The sequence below is a fragment of the Lissotriton vulgaris genome, chromosome 7 (genome assembly GCF_964263255.1).
Source record: "Lissotriton vulgaris chromosome 7, aLisVul1.2, whole genome shotgun sequence".
Classification (NCBI taxonomy): domain Eukaryota; kingdom Metazoa; phylum Chordata; class Amphibia; order Caudata; family Salamandridae; genus Lissotriton; species Lissotriton vulgaris.
The window spans coordinates 685,107,451-685,130,765 of NC_141695.1; the positions used below are offsets into that span (position 1 = coordinate 685,107,451).

The 23,315-nt window shown below is 40.4% G+C and overlaps 1 protein-coding gene across 4 annotated transcripts in view; it reads left to right on the forward strand.

The window, feature by feature from the left end:
• LOC147702248 (uncharacterized) overlaps positions 1-23,315 on the forward strand; it is a 132,901-nt gene that overhangs the window by 60,018 nt on the left and 49,568 nt on the right. For all 4 annotated transcript variants that reach the window (XM_086930899.1, XM_086930898.1, XM_086930900.1 and 1 more), the window contains exons 4-6: positions 8,859-8,942; positions 17,214-17,311; positions 20,884-21,008. In XM_086930899.1, coding sequence (XP_086787025.1) covers positions 8,859-8,942; positions 17,214-17,311; positions 20,884-21,008 — 307 coding nt within the window. The remainder of the gene's footprint in view (positions 1-8,858; positions 8,943-17,213; positions 17,312-20,883; positions 21,009-23,315) is intronic.

Here is a 23,315-nt window from a genome sequence, read left to right on the forward strand (position 1 = left end):
GTGGAAATGTGTTTCTAAAAAACAACGTAAAAGATTTGTGAATGTTTCTTGGGTTTTCCAGAAATTATACTGTTTTACTGTGGCAGTGCCAATAAATTGCCTTATTATTATTGTATACATTGTTATCAGCATAAGCCTTTATTTAACAGTATATACAATAAAAGCATTTAAATCAAAATTATATATCTGATCAAAACGTGTGAGTGTAATTCATAATTAATTGCTAAAATAATACAATCAATGTGCTATGTTAGTTAAGATGGACAATAATCAGCTTTAAATCCAACACAACCAGTCTATTTCACTAAGTTCGATGTTTGGGTAGAATACCTCCTTAATGCTTTTTACTGCCACCCTCCCCGCCTCTTTTCCCCGCTACAAGATCGGACAACCTTATCCACAACCATAAAGTCTACTAACAATCGGTGGCCAACTATGAATTTGAATACCAATATTCAATCTAAGGACCATCTCACCTACCACTGCCCCATGCCTCCAATTCACTTCCTGACCAACCTGATCTCACTTCCTCGAAGTTCCCTCATTCAAGATGGAGAACCCTACCCCATTGCCTCCACTCGGCCCAGTAGATTACTAGATACACTGTGTGACGCAGATATCCACACCCTCCTCCTATCTTATAACTCCTCACACTCTGATAACATAGACAACCAGGGGCAAATCCAATCTATTTCTGCCCACCAACAAAGAGAATCAAAACCTAATCACAGAGCGGTAAACAAATACAACCTTAAGCAGGTCACTCTTACTCAGACCTCCCCAACCAGGGCCACCTCCAAACTGAAATGCATGCTACTCAATTGCAGATTGACTGTAAGACATGCAGTGGATATTGCTGACCGTATCCTCACACTCAACCATGACCTTCTTTTCATGGCTAAATGCTTCCTCTGCACCTATCCTGGACATACTAGTCCCTCCTAGCTACAACATCGCTAAATCTGATAGACCCAGCAGACCAGGTGGAGGCATTACCTGCATTTACCGCATTAGTCTCTCAGCCAAACACTCTCTATCCCCTATTATATCCTCTGGTGAATATTTATACATCAACAAAAGACCACTATGCAAACTACACCCAATCTACCACCCACTTGGAGATAACCTTATATTTTACAGAAGAAATCATGGAAATCGTCGCAACAAACTTGGGCCAGCACTGCACCCAAATCTACCTTGGAGACATCAACCTCCACTGGAATTATTTGAATGACCCTATAGTCAACAGCCTTAAATCCTTTCTTGCTGATCTCAACTTGATACATTTTTGTGACAGCGCAACTCACAACAAGGGAACGACTTTAGATCTTATGATTGCTAAAGCTAACACTATTCAATTAGAATCTATCCTCCCCTGTGACTGGTCTACCACCGCATCACATTTTTCATTTTGAAATCCGTATGAACAAATACAGCTCAATCAACAAAACCCAAAATATGGAAAAGGAGCATGCATAACATTTGTAATCTCCTTCTTTTTCCACTTAACCTCCTTTGGTACCTTCCGTCCTCCCCTCCCTCACCTTTCTTCTTGGTACGTTCCACATAGAAGCTTACCTTAGAAAGTTTACGTCCTCCCCTCTCTCACCTTCCTTCTTGGTACGTTCCACAAAAAAGCTTACCTTAGAATGTTCACTCCTCATGTAGATTTCCCAGTGCTGTGGAGGCTGGATGATTGGAATAAAGAAGAGTCTTACCTTCAATGCTTCTTCTCTCTCTCTTTATTGGTAAATTATAACAATAACCTTAACCATAATGAATTGATGTCTCTTAGTAATAACCTACTTCAGCCTCCTCGAGACGTGTCAGATGTCCAAGGTCCTACAAGTCACTACACCAGGTCCATGAGGAACATTCTAGACTCAATTGCACCCTTACAGCTCAAAAGAATGCCAACTAATGACTCTAAACCATAGTACAATGGTAGCCTTAGCACTGAAAGATGTAACTTGAGACTGGCTTAACAAAAGTGGAGATCTTCACCTTCCCTTAAACACCTCAAGCATTTGAGATTACATAGGAACTCATATTCCAAAAGCATTATGAACTCAAAAGCAAATTACTTCATAAACCAACTAAATCGAGCAAGAAACCAATCAAAAAAGTTATTTGAGCTCATCAAACTTTATTTAGCTGGCCTATCCAACCCTCCCTCAGCAGTATCCATCCTGATTTCAAACTGCGAAGAATTTGTCTCCTTATTTCTTGAGAAGATGGAAAATATTAAATCTGATTTGCAGAGGGACCTGGAACACCGTCTCTTTGCATCTCCCTCCAGACCTTCTACTTCCTGTGTTGCTGTACCCTCAAGTCTACCAGAGCACATCTTCAAAAACAACGCTACTTGGAAACCCTTCAAAACCACTGAAGAATTCGCCATTCTAAAAATGCTATCAGATCAGAAACCCTCGAAACATTACAATGACCCGCTACCCCTAACTTCTTCAATGAGATCAAACTAGCGATTCTCTCACTCTGGACCAAGATCGTTAATGCCTCTCTGCTTCAAGACACAATCCCTGATTGCTTAAAGTCTGGGCAGGTCAGCCCTATTCTAAAAAAACCTACAGCTAATCACACAACTTTAATAACTTTCTCCCTTCTCTAACATTCCAACTCTTGCGAAGCTCCTTAAAAAATATGCTCACGTCCAACTCTGTAGCCACACTGAGCAATCCTGTATTCTTGACCAATTCCAAACCGCTTCTGAACAGTGGACAGCACCGAATCAGCACTTACACACACAGTGGACGATGCGCTAAAAATGTTGGATCAAAACTAATCATGCCTTTTTATACTTCTAGACCTTTTTTCAGCTTTCAATACGGTTAAGCATGACTACCTACTAGATCTATTGGAACATAGGATGGGAATCTCAGGCCTGTGCTAAACTGGTTCACATCCTTTATCCAAAACAGAACTAAAACAATCAAGGCTAATCAGTCCATGTCTGAGTCTATGCCTGTCACCGTAGGGGTTACATAGAGTTCCCCCCTCTCACCCACTCTCATTGACCTGTTTATGGAGCCACTAACGTGAATTCTGAGCTAATCCAATATTCACTATTACATATACGCTGAGGACACCTAATTATACCTGAAAGTCTCCTCCCCTGAAGACATGAAAGCCCTCAATTTAACCCTAAAAACGCATAACTGGCTTACATGCAACCACCTTAAACTTAACACTCTCAAAACAGAATACCTCCTACGTGCTCCTCCGAAACAATCACCCGTCATTAATCACTGAATGATGCAACTAACAGCCTTCAAATGCCTATCTCAGGTCATTGACTCAGCAAGATCATTAGGAATTATTCTCATCAAGAACCTTAACATGCAGAACCACATTGGGGCTGCCACCAAAGGAGTAAACCTCCAAATGAGCATCTTCAGAAAACTAAAACCCTTCCTGCCCCCCAAAGACTTCAACTCTTCCATCCAAGCCCTAGTGATCCCCAAGCTGGACTACAGAAGTGCAATGCTAGCCGGCCTACCCAAATCCACAACGGCTCCCTTAAGGGCTTCCCTCAACTCCAGGGAAAGGCTTATCACTGGATCGAAAAGAAACAACCATATCAACCCTGATTTAAAATCCCTTCACTGGCTCCCCTACGAAGCAATGAATTTAGCCAAAAATTGCATGCATGACCCACTAAGCCCAACACTTCAACACACCAAGTTACCTGGCTCAGAAGCTTGAACTCTCTGGGGCCTCCAGATCTTCTAGAAGCTCCTGCTCTTTCCTGCTGAAATCTCAGAGATTCTCTAAAAAGAAAACCAACAATAGAGCCTTTTCTGGTATCACCCCAAGAATTTGGAACTTCCTTCCCCCCTGAAACCAGACTGAATCCCTCAACGTCATCTTTCAAGAAAGAAGTTAAATTACTACTCTGGAATACATTTCTACTCTAGGTCCTTGGAACTCGTCATGCTGAGCATACCTGGACTCGCCATCTTTTCTCATGATTACGTCTCATTGTTATATTACTGTTTCGATGTATCTGTCCTATCATGGAGGCGATCCTGCCCTCTCAGTGGATCCGTCATACAATGTTCCTTTCGCAACTATAATAATATTGATTGTATATGTCTCTGTTCTTTAACAAGTGTAAAGCACTCTGATACCCGTGATGGTCTCATTTGCATCATATAAAACCTTCAAAATAAATAAATAAAACAAAAAGGATGCAGCGTCCTTTAGGGAATTGTTCTTCAGAAGCCGTGGCATGACCCAAACCAACCAATGTGTTTAGGGTTCTTATCAAACACTCCTTCTTGTTTTCTTCATATTCATGACAAAATGTGCTGACTATCATCCTATCTAAAAAGAGATGATTTGCATTAAGAGCAAGGCAGAATTAAAGTAGACACAGCAGAGGAACGCGCTTCTGTCCCCTATTTTACCAGACCGAAAGAGAGACAGCTGGGACAGGTGGTGTGAATTTTTTAACAACTCACTCTTTATGTTTTTTACTATCCTAAAATGTTGTTGACATTCTATAGAGAACATCACAGTATATAATATGTACATTGATTAATGAAATAGTGAGTTATTCAAAATTAGCCCGTCTAATTTTAATAGTCAAGCAAACGATGTAGGCAAGACACAGATACAGTGTGGCAGTGGATTAGTTCATATATAGGTAAAAACAAACATGGTTATTACATTGTGAATACCTTGCAAACTGATTAAATCCTATGAATCTAAAACATCACTTGTTGGACCTAATCATAAATTATCATTTCTATGAACATGAATAACTGTTACTTAAAGTGATTTGTGTATTTTTCTTCCTCAGTAAGACTATCAAAAGGTTGTTTGGCTTTGAGCAATGTGGTGTTGTCTGTACCATCAGTGTCATTAGGGCAGACATTAATTATTCATTTTTAATACAAATTTAAAGTTTTGACAACCACACATAATGTTTGGTTAAAAACAACCCACATTCAACTTGATTAACTAATTTTGAGGAAGCCACCCCTAATATAGACATATGAAATTGAGAGTTGAATCCATCATCGTTCTTTAGCTCACTTCACCACCCCAGTTCAGACACAGCTATATGAAAATCAGTCTTGACCCTGTGCCTCATGGGAACAGGGTTTTAATGGTTTGCTCATTAATATAAGCATATGTATTGTTATTTAAAAAATCAATGTACAGCCAAAAATTAACTAAAATAGAAAAATATACATTGGTATTTACAGTTCTTTAAACCTTTAAAAAATGTTTGTTGATAGGTGAGAGTCACTAATTTTATTCTCCAGTCCTCAAATGTAAGTAGGGTATGTTTGCATATCCCAAGTCTAGCCCAATAAACATTGGAGAAAGTGCATATATTTGGGGGATGGGAATATTTTTTAATCTAAATCCTTGCACACAAACATTGGGGAATTTGCACATATATTAGGGGTGGGGGTTATGTTTTCTACTCTAACACCAGCCCCACATACATTTGGGAATGTGCATAGTTTGGGTGGAGGTCAGGCTTACTTTTTTAACACTAGCACAGCTTCCATTTGGGAAGGTGCATATATTGGAGGAGGGGGGAGAGTGAAAGTTACTATTCTAAACTCCAAGACCAACTAACACTGTGGAAAGTACATATACTTGGGGGACTTATTTACTATTTTAAATCCTGTCCTATTTACATAGGTAGAAGTGCATAAATTAGGGGAGGGTAAGATTTCCTATTCTAACTCCATTCCCAAAAACACTGAAGTCAGTAAATTTTTTGGGTGGCCAGAATTAGATCTGAATCTATTTGTAGCAGTGAATAGATTTACCTAGCGATTTCTCTGTGAAACATATCTCTGTACTTTGATGTGGAGCTGATTATTCTCGAAACTCAAGCTTTATCACTAAGTGCTCTGTGTGGTAGAGTTTCTACTTGTTTCTTGTATCATTTACACATAATCACATATACATAGCATGAGCAACAGAATTCTGACTTTAGAAACTCTCTTGATCCATCACAGAATATACTACTGTACTACTACCACTACTACTACTACTGAAACAATCTTACAGCCTTTAGCAAAGATTATGTTAAAGATGGTTAAATATTCATAATAGTTCAAAGTTCGTTTTCACAACATGACTCCAGAATACTTCTCTGTTTGCTCAATGTCCATCAAGCAACTCCAAAGAAAGCAACTATTGTTTGCTAAGGAAACCTAGATCTGCATTGCAAAGTACAGGCTGCAGCAAAATTGTGTTACGGTTTCCTAGCAAAGATGCTGTGAGCCATGAAGATAGATAAACTCAGATATGATATCCAAGATGGATACCATGTCTCCAAACTATGTGAATGTTCATGGCTGATAAAAACGTAGTTCGTTATTGGGGCGCCATTGTGTAGATTTACTATTCTAACTTCAGTTCCACTTACATTGAATAAAGAGCATATATGGGTTGGAGGATTCAGATTTACTATTCTAACTTCAGATCTTAAAACAATTGGGAAAGGGCTTTCATTTAGTGGAGAGAGGGTGTTGGATTTACTATTATAACTCCAGCTCCACCTAAATTGGAGATGGTGCGATATTTGGGAGAGCGAGGGTCAGTCAGATTTACTATTCTAATTCCCCTAAATATTCTAAAAAGTTAATATATTTGCAGGGAGCAGATTGACTATTTTAATTCCAGGCACCTAAAAATTGGGGAACATGTATAAATTGGGGTAGGATCAGAGTTAATATTCTAAAGCAAGCCCCCAAAACATTGTAGAAAATGCTTTTTCTTTAGGTCAGGGGCAGATTTACTATACTAACTCCAGTACCACAAACATTGGGGGAGAGAAAGTTTGATTTACTATCCTAAACTCGTGCCTACAAACATTGTTAAAACTGCATATATTTGTGGGCATTGATTTAATAATCTAAATCCAAACCACTTTATTTAGAAAAAGTGCTTATATTGGGTGGAGGGTTAAAATTACTAATCTAACTTCAGACCCACAAACCTTGAGGAAAGAGTAGTTTAATTGTAAGGTTAAGTTTTCATATCCTTATTGTAAATAATCAATAATGTATGCATTCCAATATATATACATTAAGTAAACGTTAGCTGCATCAAAATAAATATATCATCAAACTAATAAAACATTTCTATTGACATTTTTAAATGTATTTCTATAAAAAACAATAGTAGGTCAAATATGTAAGTAATAAAAACGCAATGTAAATTGCAATAAATTTGAGCAAAATTGTAATTTCCCTTTTATTTTAAATTTTGTTAAAACACTGCCCAATATAATACTTAAAATGAACATTGTAAATACTAAAACTTTTTTTTAATTACTAACAGTTACTGGTTTTATATCATCATGCAAAACCACCACATGCTCTTAACAGGCTACTCAAATTCCCAAATACTCTTCATAACTTTAATCACTGGATGGCACACTATAGTTTGGTCTGAAGGGAACACTGTTGCGTGAATTATTAAAGCTACGAGAAAAATATAGGCTAGAGTGTTAGAAATTGCTCCAAAATGTCTTTTTTGTGTGAAATATATTATGATGATCATTAATGAGTTTTCTTTATCAAATGTTTCACTGTGATGGAGCATATTAACTTGGGGGTCAATTTTTCAATGAAACCTTAATGACAATGAACTGATTGAAAAACAAAGTAGAATAGGATACCCTAGAATTATGTTTGTATAATAGTTTCAGCGGGTGCCTTCAACAAATTTGACCTTCATTTCTAAACTACCCGTTATTTTTAAAGTAAATTCAGACTACAGAGGAGTAGCCACTTTGTACAGAGTGTCAAATTTAGGTACATTTGTGATTAGTGAAGATTCACATGGGTGTGTAGCTGCTAGAGCACACTGATTTGATGCAGGGGTTGCATATGATCATTCAAAGATGATGTGTAGATTTACAGATAATTTGTTCATAAACTATACACAAAGTTTTATTGATTTCCATTCCTTATAATGATTGTATTGCACACCTACTAGTCTGTGTACTATACTTTCCAGTAGACTCAAAGTATATCCTAGATTATTGGCTAAAACAATTGGATTCTTCTATACTGAGTGGGTGCACCCTGGTGTTTGTTTTACACACAAGTAATTAAATCATAGCATTGATTCTTTCTAACAGCCCTAAAAGGTGTTGATGATGTGTTGATGTCTGAAAGCACTAAATCCATTCCCAATTTTGTGTGTATTTAGGAGGAGTTAAAAGCACCGTACTAGGAGCTCTTTCATCTACAGCCATCAACTGTATAGGTCAAATGGCTTCACTCTATCTAGTTATTGTGAGGACACATCTTAACTTCACTATTCAATCCCAGTGTTGTCTGGAGCAAATTCCGTTTAGTTCTCTTATATCTTATTAGTAATCAAAGGATGTCTTAGGGATTTTATGCTACTGTTAGGCATAATATGATACAACATGTCTTGGTAGTTGTTGTCTGGGATTTTTAAAGAGCACAGCCATCCATCGTATTGGTCATGCCATTAAATCCATGCAGTGAGGTGGAGGGGAGGAGGGGGTTCACTTCGCTTACATTGGAGGCAGACATGTCTGTAACCTTGGGGTTTGGGCTTGAAATGATCTTCCCTCGCCATTAAGACTGGAATGTTCCTTTGAAAGTGCCCTAAAATCAATCTCTTTATTAGGTCTAACAGTCTCAACAATTTCATGTAGTGGACTAGAGGAGTATCATTGTATTGTATTATATAATATTTTTCTATTTTATTGTTTATGTGTAACAAAACACTTCTCTTCAAATGGCTATGATCTTTACAACACTTCGGTAACCATTCTAGGTGGAATTATTCCTGTAGATGATGTTAAATTAAATACTTCTATTGAACAGGTACAGTCTGTTAGAGAAGTAAAAGCCACAGACTCAAACTACACATTCGAGATTGTAATGAAGAACGGGAAAAGAAAACTACTGGTAAGTCACTATGCTTTCTGATTCCAATCAACTAACAACTGCAACGGACAAAACACCTACTAGCTAGTTAGGAGATTTCCCAACAAGTCTGCACCTGAAATGTTGGCAGGGAAGGGGACGGGCTTAGTTAGATGCAATTACACATCATTGGCACATATCCGAACAGGAATCTCTCAATTCCCCTGCCCCCAATTCGCCCAGAAACCTTCCTAATTCCACAGTATTATGCTCCCTATTTTGGATAATATCCTGGTAGCTGCAGCCCAGTCCTCAGCACTGAAAAACACTCCAGATATTTGTCAAATTCTGCCCCTTTACACAAGTGATAGTTTGTGAATAAAATATTGTTATTGTGCTGAATGCAAACAATCTTATCACTCTAAATCTATCATAAAAGAACAGTCAGCATTTTATAAAACACCTAATTAAATAAAAAGCTAAATATACTATACCAAGATTTAAGAGAATGGTGCAAAGTTTGTTTATTTGTGCTCTGGATCTAAATCCTACCTAGTTACTCGGCATGAAAGGTTTTTACCCTTGAATGGCTGTTCTTTTGCCATTTGGTAACGGATTAATTCCCCCAGTGACCAATTACACCTTTGGCACCATCACCCTCATCTTTACTTACATAAAAAGCCACTACAAAAACATTCAATTTGTTATTAAAAATGATACACTTAGATACAAAATATAAAATTCAATTAATTAGATGCTTCTATATAACTAAAATCAATTAACAGTATCACAGTACTGGATCCACCGATACAGCACCCAGTATCAACAGCATCATGCTTGACCTTCAGGCAACACCAGTGCATTTATCATCACAAAAAGGTGGAGGTGGATTATCTTGTCCAGGCTCGTCAATTGTATTCTTTCACTTATTTCATGCACCTTTGCTGTATTTACACAGGGACAGTGTGTGAATGATACATAAATATATAGATAATATATTTCTAAATGAATTTGTCCACTGTCACCATAAATCACGGACATGTAAATAAAACACGATCAAGCAATTCCAGCACATCTACCTTTTACTAAATCTATCATAGCGCTAAAGTGCAAATTCTTCCATTTCTTTTCCGGCTTCCTCTACTAGTAGTATTCCAAGTCAATTGGAAGTGGGTCTGGAAATATATGGCTCTATGCCCTATGCACTTCTTTTGTGTCCATGTTAGTAGCAGCTAAACACCCTTGGATAATATTGAAGCACCAGATACCAAGTTAAAACCGAAGCCTGGAACCTAAACGTCAATCCTGTGTTTGTCTCCTTCTATGGGCATCATTCAAAAAGTGCTGAGAAAAGCATTATATCTGATTACATCTTTCACTTGATTCGTCTCTATTGGATCAAACATGAATACAAAACAGAAAAGGTACAAGTGCAGCCTTAGCAATTGCACTGCGCCATAATTCGAGTTTAGAGCAGATCAAAGTGCTACTTCACTTAAAGTACAAAGGTAAATGTTTTCTCTATTTACCAGCCTTGATCTTCTTTAACAATTCCAAAATTCAGCTCCAATAAGAGAAATCCACACTTCTAGGCCCTTATTGCAACTTCTAAATGGTAGCTGAAAGTTTTGAAAGTATATAATTCCGGCTGCTGATGTAACCTGCATGGGTAGCTTTTTAGGATCTGACAAACCAAGACCAATAACGCAGACAGTCAGCTTTTTAGATTTTCTCCCCCTCAAATAAGAAGGAATATGTCAGTGGTGGATGCCATCTAAAAACCATTTGCTTTGTCTTTGAGACAATTTGTAGAATGTTCCATACAATAGTCTTAATAACGCCTGAAAGAAATGCTGCCAACAATAAAGCAAGATCTTGAACGAGCAATATAGATTGTGTACCTGCCATACCACTGGATAATATTTGTCAATACCTGAAAGATGAAGATTCCAGTTATTAATAAAGAGGTCAAATAAGGAGGGTGCTGGGATAAATCCCTGTCTTACACTCATAGCAACTCAAAATTTGGTGCAACACCCATATCTTCAAAGGCCCATGGATTCTGATTAGAATTTGCATATTAGTACTCGCTGATTAAGAAATTATCATGAAATTCACCGCTAGCAACACTGAACAGGAGGGCTCTAAAGGACGAGAAAGTTGAGCACACAGGATGACTGCAAATTTAGGATAAAATGATGCACTTGGGTCACGAGGCACATGCCCATTCATTAATTGTTCACAGTCATTGTTAATATAATAACATTACTAAGGCCCTGATTCTGTGTACGGAGGTCCCAAGACCGACGTACCCGCGGTGGCGGTCCGACTGCCGACCACTCGCCGGTCCAACCGCTTGATTACAACAATGGCGGTCAAACCGACAGAAGACTGCCGCCACCGGCAGGATCCTGGATCCTGGATCCTGTTGCGGTGGAGGAGAAAGCAGCGGGGAATGGAGGTGGTGCCAAAGTCGGCACCACCATGCCTATTCCGACCTGCCTTTCCGCCAACCATTTCATGGTGGAAATGCAGGGAAGGGGCCCAATGCTGGGGTCACATGTTGAGCACTTTATGCTGCACTTTTGTGCGCGCACTGAGTGCCATGCACGACAAGGTGCATGGCAGCAGTGTGCGCATGACAGTGCAGGTGCAGCAGGGCGGTGGGATTGCCTTTAGGCTTACTCTGTGAGCCGAAGAATGCCGCCGCTGGAAGACTGCAGCCAACCCAGCGTTCAACTGCGGTGGTCGGGATCCAATCTGCTTGGTGGATTTCTCCCGACCGCTGACGCTGCGGCCTGGCAGTCCGACCGCCAAGGTCGTAATCAGGGCCTAAATGAAACATTGGTGATGGTCGTTTGTTTTTGTCCTTGTATGTTAATACTTGTGACTTGACCATGAAAATAAAAAGAAAGTTTTGGACGGAGATGGAAATCAAGCTGCATAGATGGGCAAATATCTGCATGTTTGTGATAGCCAGGATTTGGAGAATTAAAATTATGGTTATTTTTCTCAGACCTCTGTTTATTTACTATTGATTGGCAGTGTGTCCGGATCGCTGTTCTAGGAGCAGTTTTCCAGGCACAGTTGAGGGGATGTTGGATAACATTTAAAAAAAGTCTTCTATGCTTACTCTGCAGAGTTCTTCATTGGGGAGAAGTCTGGACATGTGAAATGTAGCCCTGTGTATTTGTGCATATGTTTTTTGTTTAATGTTTAAATGTTAGTATTAGTTGTAAATATATATGTTTTATTAATATTTTGATGTGTTGAAGTGTATATCTATTTGAGGTAATTTAAGTTTATTTTAGTAAAAGGCTGTTGCTACCATTTTAACCAAAGCATTTAGCAACACCTCCAACAATCTGCAATGAGAGCCTGATTAGGATACCGGCTGCCGCAAAACTCCTATACCGGCGTATAGCGGCCTGAACACCGCCATCCCAGCGGTCCCACTGCCCGATTACAATCAGGTGGTGAGACTGCCGCCTTTGCCAGGATCTCTGATCCCGCCGTGGCAGCAGTGGCCAAAGTTGCGTACTATGAGACGGTACCGATGCCAACACCACTGTCCAAATTACGATTTGCTTTCATGTCGACCTTTTCATGGCAGAGATCCTTGGTGGGACAGCAAGGAAGGGGGTTCACACAGGGTTCCCGGTTATTATAGCCCATTTTGAAATTTGGCTGGGGCACATGTTGTGCCCCCCAATTCCTGCATTGTCGTAGGTGCACTGTGTGGCATAGGTGACATGTACAAGGCACTGTACTGCGACGGCATGTCTTGCAGGCTCGGTCTATGGGCCGCAACATGCTGCCACAGTAGCACCCCCGCTGCTGTTGTAATCCGGTGGTCAGGAATGCCAATGGGTTGGTGGTCTTCCTCCGCCCGCCCTGACGACAGTTCAGCGCCAAGGCCGCCTAAGTCATAATCAAGCCCTAAGTGAATATGCAACAAACAGCCAATATAGCCTATGAAATGAAAAAAATATTTGCACTAGCCTACGTCCCCGTTACAGAGACAAATAACCACTACCACCAAACAAACACAAACTAAGTCCCCCAATGGACTATTTTGAAGACCCTTTGGTTGGCAGACAGCACCACTCTGGACACAGATGCCCACCCAATTGCACCATTGCTAAAGAAGCCAAAACCAACAATGCAGTAGAAGGATGATACAATACTTTCCAATACACACTAGGCAGAACCCAACAGAACAAAATGCAGAAAAAATTCATAGAAGCCCTACTAAAAGAGCAAAGCTACCAACAACTACGAATGGAGCAATCAGTAACCCAAATTACACTGAAAGTTAGCAAACAAACCAGTATAAGGTACAACATGCTATAAAGTAAAGCAAAACTCTTTAATAACAAAGGAGTACATTACTTAGAATCAATTGCCAAAACCCTATTATTAAATACATTTCCTATACAGCACCCAATAAATCAAACATAAAGCACAAACCAGCATAACTAAAATAACTTTAAACTAAATATCAAAGTTATTTTTATACATCAGTCAAAAAATTCCCCTGTACCCCTGTACCTCAAAACCCAAACCTAGCCCTGAACCCTAAAAATACCCCTGTACCCCATAACCCAAACCTAGCCCTGAACCCTACAAATACCCCTGTACCCCAAAACCCAAACCTAGCCCTGAACCCTAAAAATACCCCTGTACCCCATAACCCAAACCTAGCCCTGAACCCTAAAAATACCCCTGTACCCCATAACCCAAACCTAGCCCTGAACCCTAAAAATACCCCTGTACCCCATAACCCAAACCTAGCCCTGAACCCTAAAAATAGCCCTGAACCCTAAAAATACCCCTGTACCCCATAACCCAAACCTAGCCCTGAACCCTAAAAATACCCCTGTACCCCATAACCCAAACCCAGCCCTGAACCCTAAAAATACCCCTCTACCCCATAACCCAAACCCAGCCCTGAACCCTAAAAATACCCCTGTACCCCAAAACCCAAACCTAGCCCTGAACCCTAAAAATACCCCTGTACCCCATAACCCAAACCTAGCACTGAACCCTAAAAATACCCCTGTACCCCATAACCCAAACCCAGCCCTGAACCCTAAAAATACCCCTGTACCCCATAACCCAAACCTAGCCCTGAACCCTAAAAATACCCCTGTACCCCATAACACAAACCTAGCCCTAAACCCTAATAATGACACTGTACCCCATAACCCAAAACTACATATATAAAATTACTTAAATTAATTTATTTAATTTCTTTTTAATATTTATTAAATTAATTTAAAAAAAATTGGAATTAAAAAAAATGTTTAAATAAAATGATATACTTACCTATACTTACGTTGTAATGGCATGCGTTGTAATAGCATCTGCTATGTAATGTCATGCGTTGTAAAGGCATTCGTTGTAAAGGATCCTGCGTTGTAGTAGTTGCGTTGTAAAAGTAATCTGTTGTAAAAGTTGCGTTGAAACGGTTGTATACCGCGAGGCAGCTGTTGGGTGAGGTGGTGCGTGGTTGGTTTCTTGAAGGTGAAATGGATGCAGCGGTGGTCGGTCCAGTGGAGTTCGGTGTTGTGGTCGAAGGCGACGTGGGAGCCTGTGGAGAAGACGGAATCCAGCGTGTGGCCGGCGGTGTGGGTGGGTGAGGTGACGTGTTGTCTGAGGCCGAGGTTGGCGAGGTTGTCGATCAGGGTGGTGGAGTTGGCGTAGTTGTTGTTCTCGAGGTGGAAGTTCAGGTCCCCGAGGAGGGTCAAGCCCATGGAGGCGAGTGCGTGGGTGATGGCAAGGTCGGCGATGGAGTCGCTGAACTGAGCCTGGGGTCCGGTAGGTCTGTAAATGAGTGTTCCTCTGAGGGTGGTGTTGTGGTCGGTGTGTATCCAGAAGTGCAGGTGTTCGGCGGTGTTGAGGGTGTCGTCTGCGTGGGTGGCGACCTTGAGGGTGGACTTGTGGACTATGGCTATTCCTTCTCCGATTCCGCGGGTGATCTTGTAGCCGTCCGGGATGGCTATGGCGATGTCGGGCGCCGAGGAGTCATTCCACCAGGTCTCGGTCAGGAAGGCCATGTCGGGGGCGGAGGTGTCGAGCAGATCCCAGAGCTCAACGGCTTGTTTGCGGTGGAGCGGATGTTGAGGAGTATGCAGCGGAGGTGGTTGGGTCCAGTCCTTGGGGATTTGGTGGTTCTGTCGCAGGTGAAGCTGCAGGTGCGGCAGGAGAAGGGTCTGTGGGTCTGTTTCGGGGCGGCCTGGAAGATGGCGTCATAGTGGATTCTGGTGGTGTGGCATTCGCGGGGTCTACTGGTTCTGGTGCTGGGCGCGGTCCAGGTGCGCACGGGCGCAGACGGGCTTGCCTTAGGCGCACCAGCGGCACCCCCGCTGTGTGGCGCTTCTCGGCCTGCAAATGAAGTGGCTTGGGAGGGAGGAGCAGCTGGGAGACGGGAGCGGGGAGGCCAATGAGTGTGCAGGGGGGCGGGCCGCAGGGAGACAGTGGCGGGAAAGGGCCGGGTCGAGAGCGGTGGGGGGCGGGGCAGAACTGGCGCGCAGGGCAGAGGGGGGGGAAAATGAAACCCAGGAACAAGGAGGCAGCCAACAAGGAGACAGGAACAAGGCAAAAACAACAATTGATGGACAGAATGCAGAACAATGTCATACATTCACCGCGGTACAGAGATCTGGGCCTAAATTCATCGTTTTTTTGCACGCCACGCCACACCACCCCAGCTCAGACATGGCTATATGCAAATCAGCCTGGACAGGAACCAGGCAGTCAGGTGACGGGCAGCGAAGTGGGGTCGACCTGCCTGCAAGCAGAGTCAAAGGTCGCTCTAACATCCAATCATTTATGATTAAACACTTAAATATGTAACTTATCTTCACAAACACTTAACAATTTTTAACCTAATTAATAATAAAATAAATGTAGTAAATAAATAAAATACAATACATTTTCTATGTTATTAATTTTTAAATGTACATTAATTTTAACACACATAAATAACCTTAAACATTAAAATTACCTATAAAAATATATTTACAAATATATTAAAACCTTACATTTTAAAATGTAAATCTTACAGATTTTATGCACAATTTATTTAATAAAGGTTTTAATTAATAAATGTAAACAAAAGATACATTGCAATTAAATTCTAATAAATAAAATATACATATCAGAAATGCAAATCTAAAAATAAGTAATTATTTACAAATATTTCAAATCAAATTTTATAGTAAAAATAAAATATTTTTTAAAAGCTCAAATTGAAAATTATAATGTACATTTTGTTTTTAAAAAGACACCTACTTTACATAAATGTTAAAACATTCTGTATTTGTAACAAAATCACATATTCATTAATTATAAACATTAAAACAATTATAAATAAATAATTTTGTACATTTTTTAAATTAAAAAAAGTTACAAAACATGCTAACACAACAATTGACATACAACTAAAAAACAAACACATTACAAAGTATAAATTAACCGACAAAAATGATACAACAATATTCAAAACAACACTTAAATTATATTCTTACCTTCCATATTTCTGTCAATAATATTTTTAACATCTCGATATTCTTGATTTGAAGTTTATGCATCAGAATATTTTTTATTCACTATGTTTTACAAACACCAATTAGGAAGTCATTCAACCATTATCAACATATCTTAATTGAGATGCTATAGTTTATTTGAAAGGTCAGAAACACTTGGAGTTGGGGTTAAGGTTTCAATAAGAAGCTCATTTGGGATCGTCATTAATTCTCTAGAAAATTCACAGGTATGTGTAGGATTTGTTTTGAATTAGTCAGATAGGTTTGAAAAATATGCTTACGTAAAAGTATCCTACACTGCTCCTTAAAATGTATGTTTAATGATTTTCAGTTATTTCTTGAAAATCTCTGCCTTGATTTGTATACATAATTATTTTCTGAAAATCCCAGTGCTGCTTTTTAGGCATCAGTAAGAGAGTATCTTATAACGAGTGGCCAGGTATACAGTACAAAAGTGCTCTCAAAAAATCAAAAGTAATTTAACTAAAGCATACTGAATAATCTTATTATGGTTTGGTAATTTTTGAATGTATGTAGTCGTACTTGATCTAAATTATTAACGCTGCAACATTTCCTCAATATAATGACAGTACATTTCTAGAGATATCTAAAGGATTTATATTTTGAGTGATATTCAAGATCTCTGCGGCCTCTGCTTTCTGATCAGACTACATGGAAGTTGGTGCACAGTAGGAAACAGTCTAGTATGAGTACTAAGTCCTAGTAATTCCACATCTTTTCTGATTCTCTTGTCCTCCCAAAGTCTGCAGACTCGGCTGAGTTACGAAAAATCTGGATCGAATATTTATGGAAATCGATGCAGCTTCCATCCCCTGGCAGAAAGAATTCTTCTTGTACTTGGTAAGCCCAGTTTGGAAATATAATGATTTTTTTTTATTTTTTATTTGTGGACACACTGATGCATTCTGACATGGTCACCCTTAAATAGACAAGTTACCCTTTGATACCCATATGCTGTATGGATGATACCTTATGTGGTCTGTACCCCATTTGAACTTATTTATCCCCAAATAGATCATATTTGAATGCTTTAGGGAAGTGTTTCTTAACGTTTTGACTTCTGTGGACCCCCACTTAATCATTAATGGAACCCGGGGGCCCACACTGAGTCATTACTGGAAGCTGGGGACCCTTGCCTAAGCATTGTTTATGATTTGAACCACAAACAAATACAGTAAAAAACATTTAGCAAACAAATACACAAATTGTGACACATTTTATTTAATTCGCAAACACATATAAATAAGAAGAAATCAAAATTGTAATTTTAATCGAAAGTTGGAGATTTTCTAAATTCAATTGAGTCCACTCATCGTCCATACTATATTCTGTTTCATGCACCTGCACTGCCCTCACAAATCTTTCTGAGGATGCCAATTTAATATTTTAGCTTCTAATTTCCAATTCCTTCACATTTACCATAGGTTTTAAAATGTTCAATTGTATATTTAGCTTCTTTATTTAGATACACTTAAATAAGCTGATTATATTATTTAATTTTCTACGTAGTCGCAGACCCCCAGAGGTGGAATTGCGGACCCCCGAGGGGTCCCTGGACCACAGGTTTGGAACTACTGTGTTAGGTTGTTTAACATTTATAAAAAATCCTAATTAAAGTTCATCTAACTTTCTTCAGGTGAGTAAATAACTCTAAGGGACTGATTGCGATGGTGGACAGAATTCTGTCCATCCACCATCGTCCCGGGGATGGGGACCTACAGCCTATAATGTGGCGGTCCCACATATACAATTGCAATGCGGCCGCCACTACAACGGCCTCAAAAGGCATTTTTTCTGTTGCAGCGGGTGCTGTTGCCAGCAGCACCCACTGCAATGGAAAAAAGGCAGGTCTTGCTTTTCTCTGCACTACGTGGCAGGCACCACGCGGTGCCTGCCACATGGTGCAGGGAAATATAGGTGCCCCCCAAGTACAAAAACAAACTGCCCCCACACAAGGGGAGCCCGCAGCAGGCCCCCTCACTCGCCATGGAAAGGCTGGTGGGGAGCCAGTATTGTATGCCGGTATGTATTACATGCTGAGGGCTTCCGCAGCACCGGCGGGCTGAAGGAGCCCATCACATACCTGGCAGTTGGTGATTCTGACCGCCATGGTATCGCCCGCCATCATAATATGGCGTGTGAAAATAGCCTCATGCTACAGACAGCCTGTTGGTGGCAGCTACACGGACATTGTTATGACCTCGAAATCTTTTATTTATCTGAACCTTTTTAGCAGGCAGATAATGTTGAAATGGGAAATTCCAAACATCAGATTTTTGTCTGAGTATTGAATGGTCCACAATGCAAATCCCCCTTTCCACCAGCTATTTAATTTTGATTGCAGTGTAATTTCTGTCCCCTTTTCAACAGTTGCAAATTAACACTTGGCAGCTAACACCTTTCTCCTTCATTGCTATTCTTTGGCACATTTCACATTGAATAGAGACACATGTTGCTATTTTACTTGAAACGTGTCATTCATGCCAATGTATTAATATAAAATAACACACAGTTGTATGTATTGGGTGACAATTCTACTTAAATGCAAGACTCAAATTATGCTTCGTAGAAAATATTATATTCCAATCATCATTATAAAGATTTATTGTGAGATCGTTGTTTCAGTCCCAGAAAGGCTCATCCATTGATCTTAGAGGTTTAATATTGTGTAGAGCGTAGGGACTTTGGTTTAATTCCCAAAAACACGAATTGTATTAATCACGTATGTCCAGAAAGGTGTATTTTAAGAGTTTAGAGAGAAGAGCATATTTTGTTCACTTTGACTACAGCAGATATATTTTTTCTATGATGTGCCCAAAGATTAACGATGAATCACTGTTAGATATCTGGTGCACTTAACAGATCCATATGTAACTATCATTTCCCCAATATTAAGCACCCAGAAACTGCTACTTATGTCTCTCATGTAATCAGCAACCACCTCCATGGCACTCTCAATCACCCCTTTTGGCATTGGTAAAAAAAGAACAACAGTAACTCTAGAGGGATTGATTTAAATTCTTTGGTCAACAATAACACACAAATTATTATTGGACAACACCATCATTTGTACAACGTCTTAATAAAATTTAAGTTTTTCCTCCAGACACCTCCTTCAGTGTTACTATACATCAACAATTTATTGTGTAAATACTTCTTGTGAGTGAAAGTGCATAGAACTTTAAAACCACAATCACACTTTCCTCATATATTCATATAAATGGATGACCCAATGCGTATTTTCAAGCCAGGTCCGTCAAGAGATAGTCCACTTTCACTGTAGCCATCGTCTAATGTTAAAATGTGGAACATCCAATGGGATTGGGCCGGCATTCCATACATAAATTGTTCTTTTCAACTTTCAGCGTGGACTCCTCTTAATATATAGTTGACATGTTTCGGCCAATCTGTTTTATGACCACTTCAGATCTGTACAAGGGAGTGTGAAGCCACTAATCTTTTTCCAAACAGTATTCTCCCAGCACTTGGAACACCATTCTCAAACATTTGCATGTCTGATGCAACACTCTCAAGTTTCCCAGTTACATTAGTATTTAAGTCCTGCAGGTAGCTTTTCTTTGCATTCTAGGATTTGTAGTCCTGTTGATCGCATTAAAATAATGGAAATGGTGTTTGGAGAAGGATTAGTGGGTTCACACTCCCTTGTACAGTCCTTAAGAGGCCATAAAACAGATTGGCCAAAACATTTCGACTACATATTAAGAGGAGTCCACATTAACAGTTGAAAAGAACGATTGATATATGGACTGCTGCCCTAATCACATTGGGCTAGGGGACGGCGGCTTGTGCTGAGGCCCAGGAAAAGGGCTGCAGCACAAACTGGCGTGTAAAGGCGCACATCCTGCACCTCCACGAACCGTGTGCATTGTACCATGTGGTGCATGGGACACAGTACATGGAAGTGTGTGGGCACACTACATGTGCCCCATGAGCCACTTTACAGTGGCCGAGGATGGAAGGGAGCCCTGTTTGGGCCCCCAAAATCCATTTCCATTAGCCTTTTCATGCCTGTCTTTCTGACATGAAAAGGCTGTTGGAAAGGGATTCCCAAGTGTCTACAAATGTCCGCCTCCATTCAGGGCTGTGACTCCGACCGCCGCCCCTTCGGGATTTGAGATCCATTCAGATGCGGCGGTCTGGACTCCGCCTGCTGTGGATCTGACCACCAGCACTGAAATGTGGCGATTGGACCGCCTCCAATGGGCTGTTGGTGCGTGGTCCAACTGCCACCAGAGTCAGGTACTAGTTTCTTTATTCAAGTCTTATAAATATTTGCAACGTTGCAGTGTTTATCTGGATGTTTTCCTCATTTCACGAAAGTGAGTAATGCTGATATGTGCACTGTGTTGGTTTCTCATAGTTGTGCTCATGTGACTTTGTGTATTTGTAAGGCATGACCTTCCCAGTTTGGAACAAAGGGCAGAAGCTGATGAACTCAACAAGTCGGACTCCAGGAACGAGCTGGATGACTCTACGCATGACCAGTTCTCCTCAAGTTCTGATGCTTTAGTAGAAGGTAAGATAAAATACACACCCATGAGAAAATCCCACATATTATGGTGTGCACCATAATATGTGGGATTTTCTCCTTCAGTAGAATACTGAGTATTTGTCTTACATGGTATGGACATCTCAATTCCTGTGATCTTACTGACTCTTGTGAAACCACATCTCTCATCACTAAGAGGCCAGGAGATCACATTTGGGGTCGGGTTTCTCACAGGATCCCTACACAAACAAAAGGTGAAGTGTTCTTTTGTGCTGTGGCAGCCTTTCTGTGTAGTGAATTGAAGCCTTCCTCTGGTACCATGAAAATAATAAAAGCTGATGGAGACTGACAATCACAATATTGAGTAATGTAGACGCCTTAATGTACAAATAAAATACATGTGAGAAGTGACTCATATCATCATATGTTATTACTGATTATTAGATCATTGGCATACTGGGACCTCCACAGAGGACGATCGAGGACTCATGGTCAGTAGAGGATGGCATAAGCCAGCTGGTCCAACGTTCCCATGTTTCTCTTTTGTTTTCTCCATTTTTCATTTTGAGTGAACATTCTATCTTCTATGAGTGGAATGTTCTACTTGCTTACAGCCCTTCTTCCTCTGGCTACACCGGTTATTAAAGACCCTGTCCTTAATCAAAGGCCCTCACTGACCTTTAACCACCACTATAGCCCTCAGCAGAAGGCTAATACATTATAACGTAGCCTTATTGCCCACCGTAGAGGGCTATACTGGGCATTACTGGCCTGCTCCAGCATTAAACAACCCAACAGCTTTTAACATGGGTGCAGGACTGCAATGATCGTTATAGTCTGCTAAGGCGGGCTAAAAGGCTTTTAGTATAATCTGCCCCATGAGGGCAGAATGTCCTGATTAATAAGCACAAAGGCCTCTCTGAGACTGAGGGGGTTGAACCCACCGTGGCTCTGAAGCCTTTGTTTCACAGCTATTGCTGAGAATGTATGACAGTTATTAGCACATTGGAATGTTGGGACCTCCATTGTAAACAATGGAGTGCTCCAGGCTTCTAATGACTGGTAGAAGCACCAAGCTTCAACTTTCCAATGTTGTCGTTCACCATACAGAGCCCGACAAGATTTCACTCCCTTCGGGATCCGTGAGGCCTTTGGTTTATTTGTTAGAACATTCTGCCCATGGTGGGCGAATGTTCTAATAGCCTTATAGCCCTCCGTAGCTGGGCTATACCCTGGTCCCTTGTTAAAGGCCTGAGTTGAACGCTGGAGTGAGCCTTTAATGGCCAGTAAATTCAGGTACTGTGGGCTATAAGGCTATAATAGCTGTGCACAGAGCCATGGCTGTTAACTATTGGACACACAGAGCAATAGTTGTGAATGGAGGCTGAAGCCAATCTCTGATTCTCCTTGGGCACAGCTAAACTGCTTTTCCACATTCAACCGAGTCAGGGAGAACCAGGAGCTTAGCAGAATTCCCCCCTCCTTCCTTTCGAGGCTCCATTGATACTGTGAGCTGTGGGAGGCTGGAAGGCTCCTGTGTGCCCAATCTATATGTTTTAGAGAGGCAAGGGAAAAGAGAGAGGCATATTTGAAGTATTAGGACATTGTAATGTTGAGAGCAGCAGTCCTCTATCAGGTTTTCTAGGCCACTATTGCTCCATTGTCCTGTTGGATATCTCAACTTTTAAATGTTGAAATATAAGAGTGACAGTCATAACAGCCAGTCTTATTGAAGCTTGGTAGAGAATACTTACTATTATTCATGTTTTCTGTGAGTAGGTAACGCCTCTAAATGTACTAGAATAGACTAGTACCATAGGTATATCTGTATGTAACATAATGTCAGTCTTCAAAATTCTTAATTGTCAATTTAGTATGTGCTTCATATGAGTCTCAACATGTGAAATTGATTAATGTCCTTTCAATTTTACCATATTATTAATTCTGCCCATATTCAGAAAGCCATTGTGACTGGCACCTCGCTGAATATCTTGCCATCTCTGTTGGCTTTCAGGACACCTTTCAGGACACCATCATACTGGAGAAACAAAATGCAAAAAATGAAAAACAAGGCAACAGGCCTTCTCCATTTATTCATATTGTACCTGAAATGACAGCGCCATATACATCAGAACTACTCCAACCCTGCTCCAATTTAGGAAAGAGGTGAAGAAACACCTCTTTAAAGAACACTACTTAACCATGCAGTACTGATCCACCATGACTCCTTGAAACAGGGTTGCCTCTCCAATCACTCGTTGGCAATATCTCAGCCTTTGACCCTGTATAATGCCTCACAGCTAATCACTGCTTTGTGGCTAGATTTGCACTATA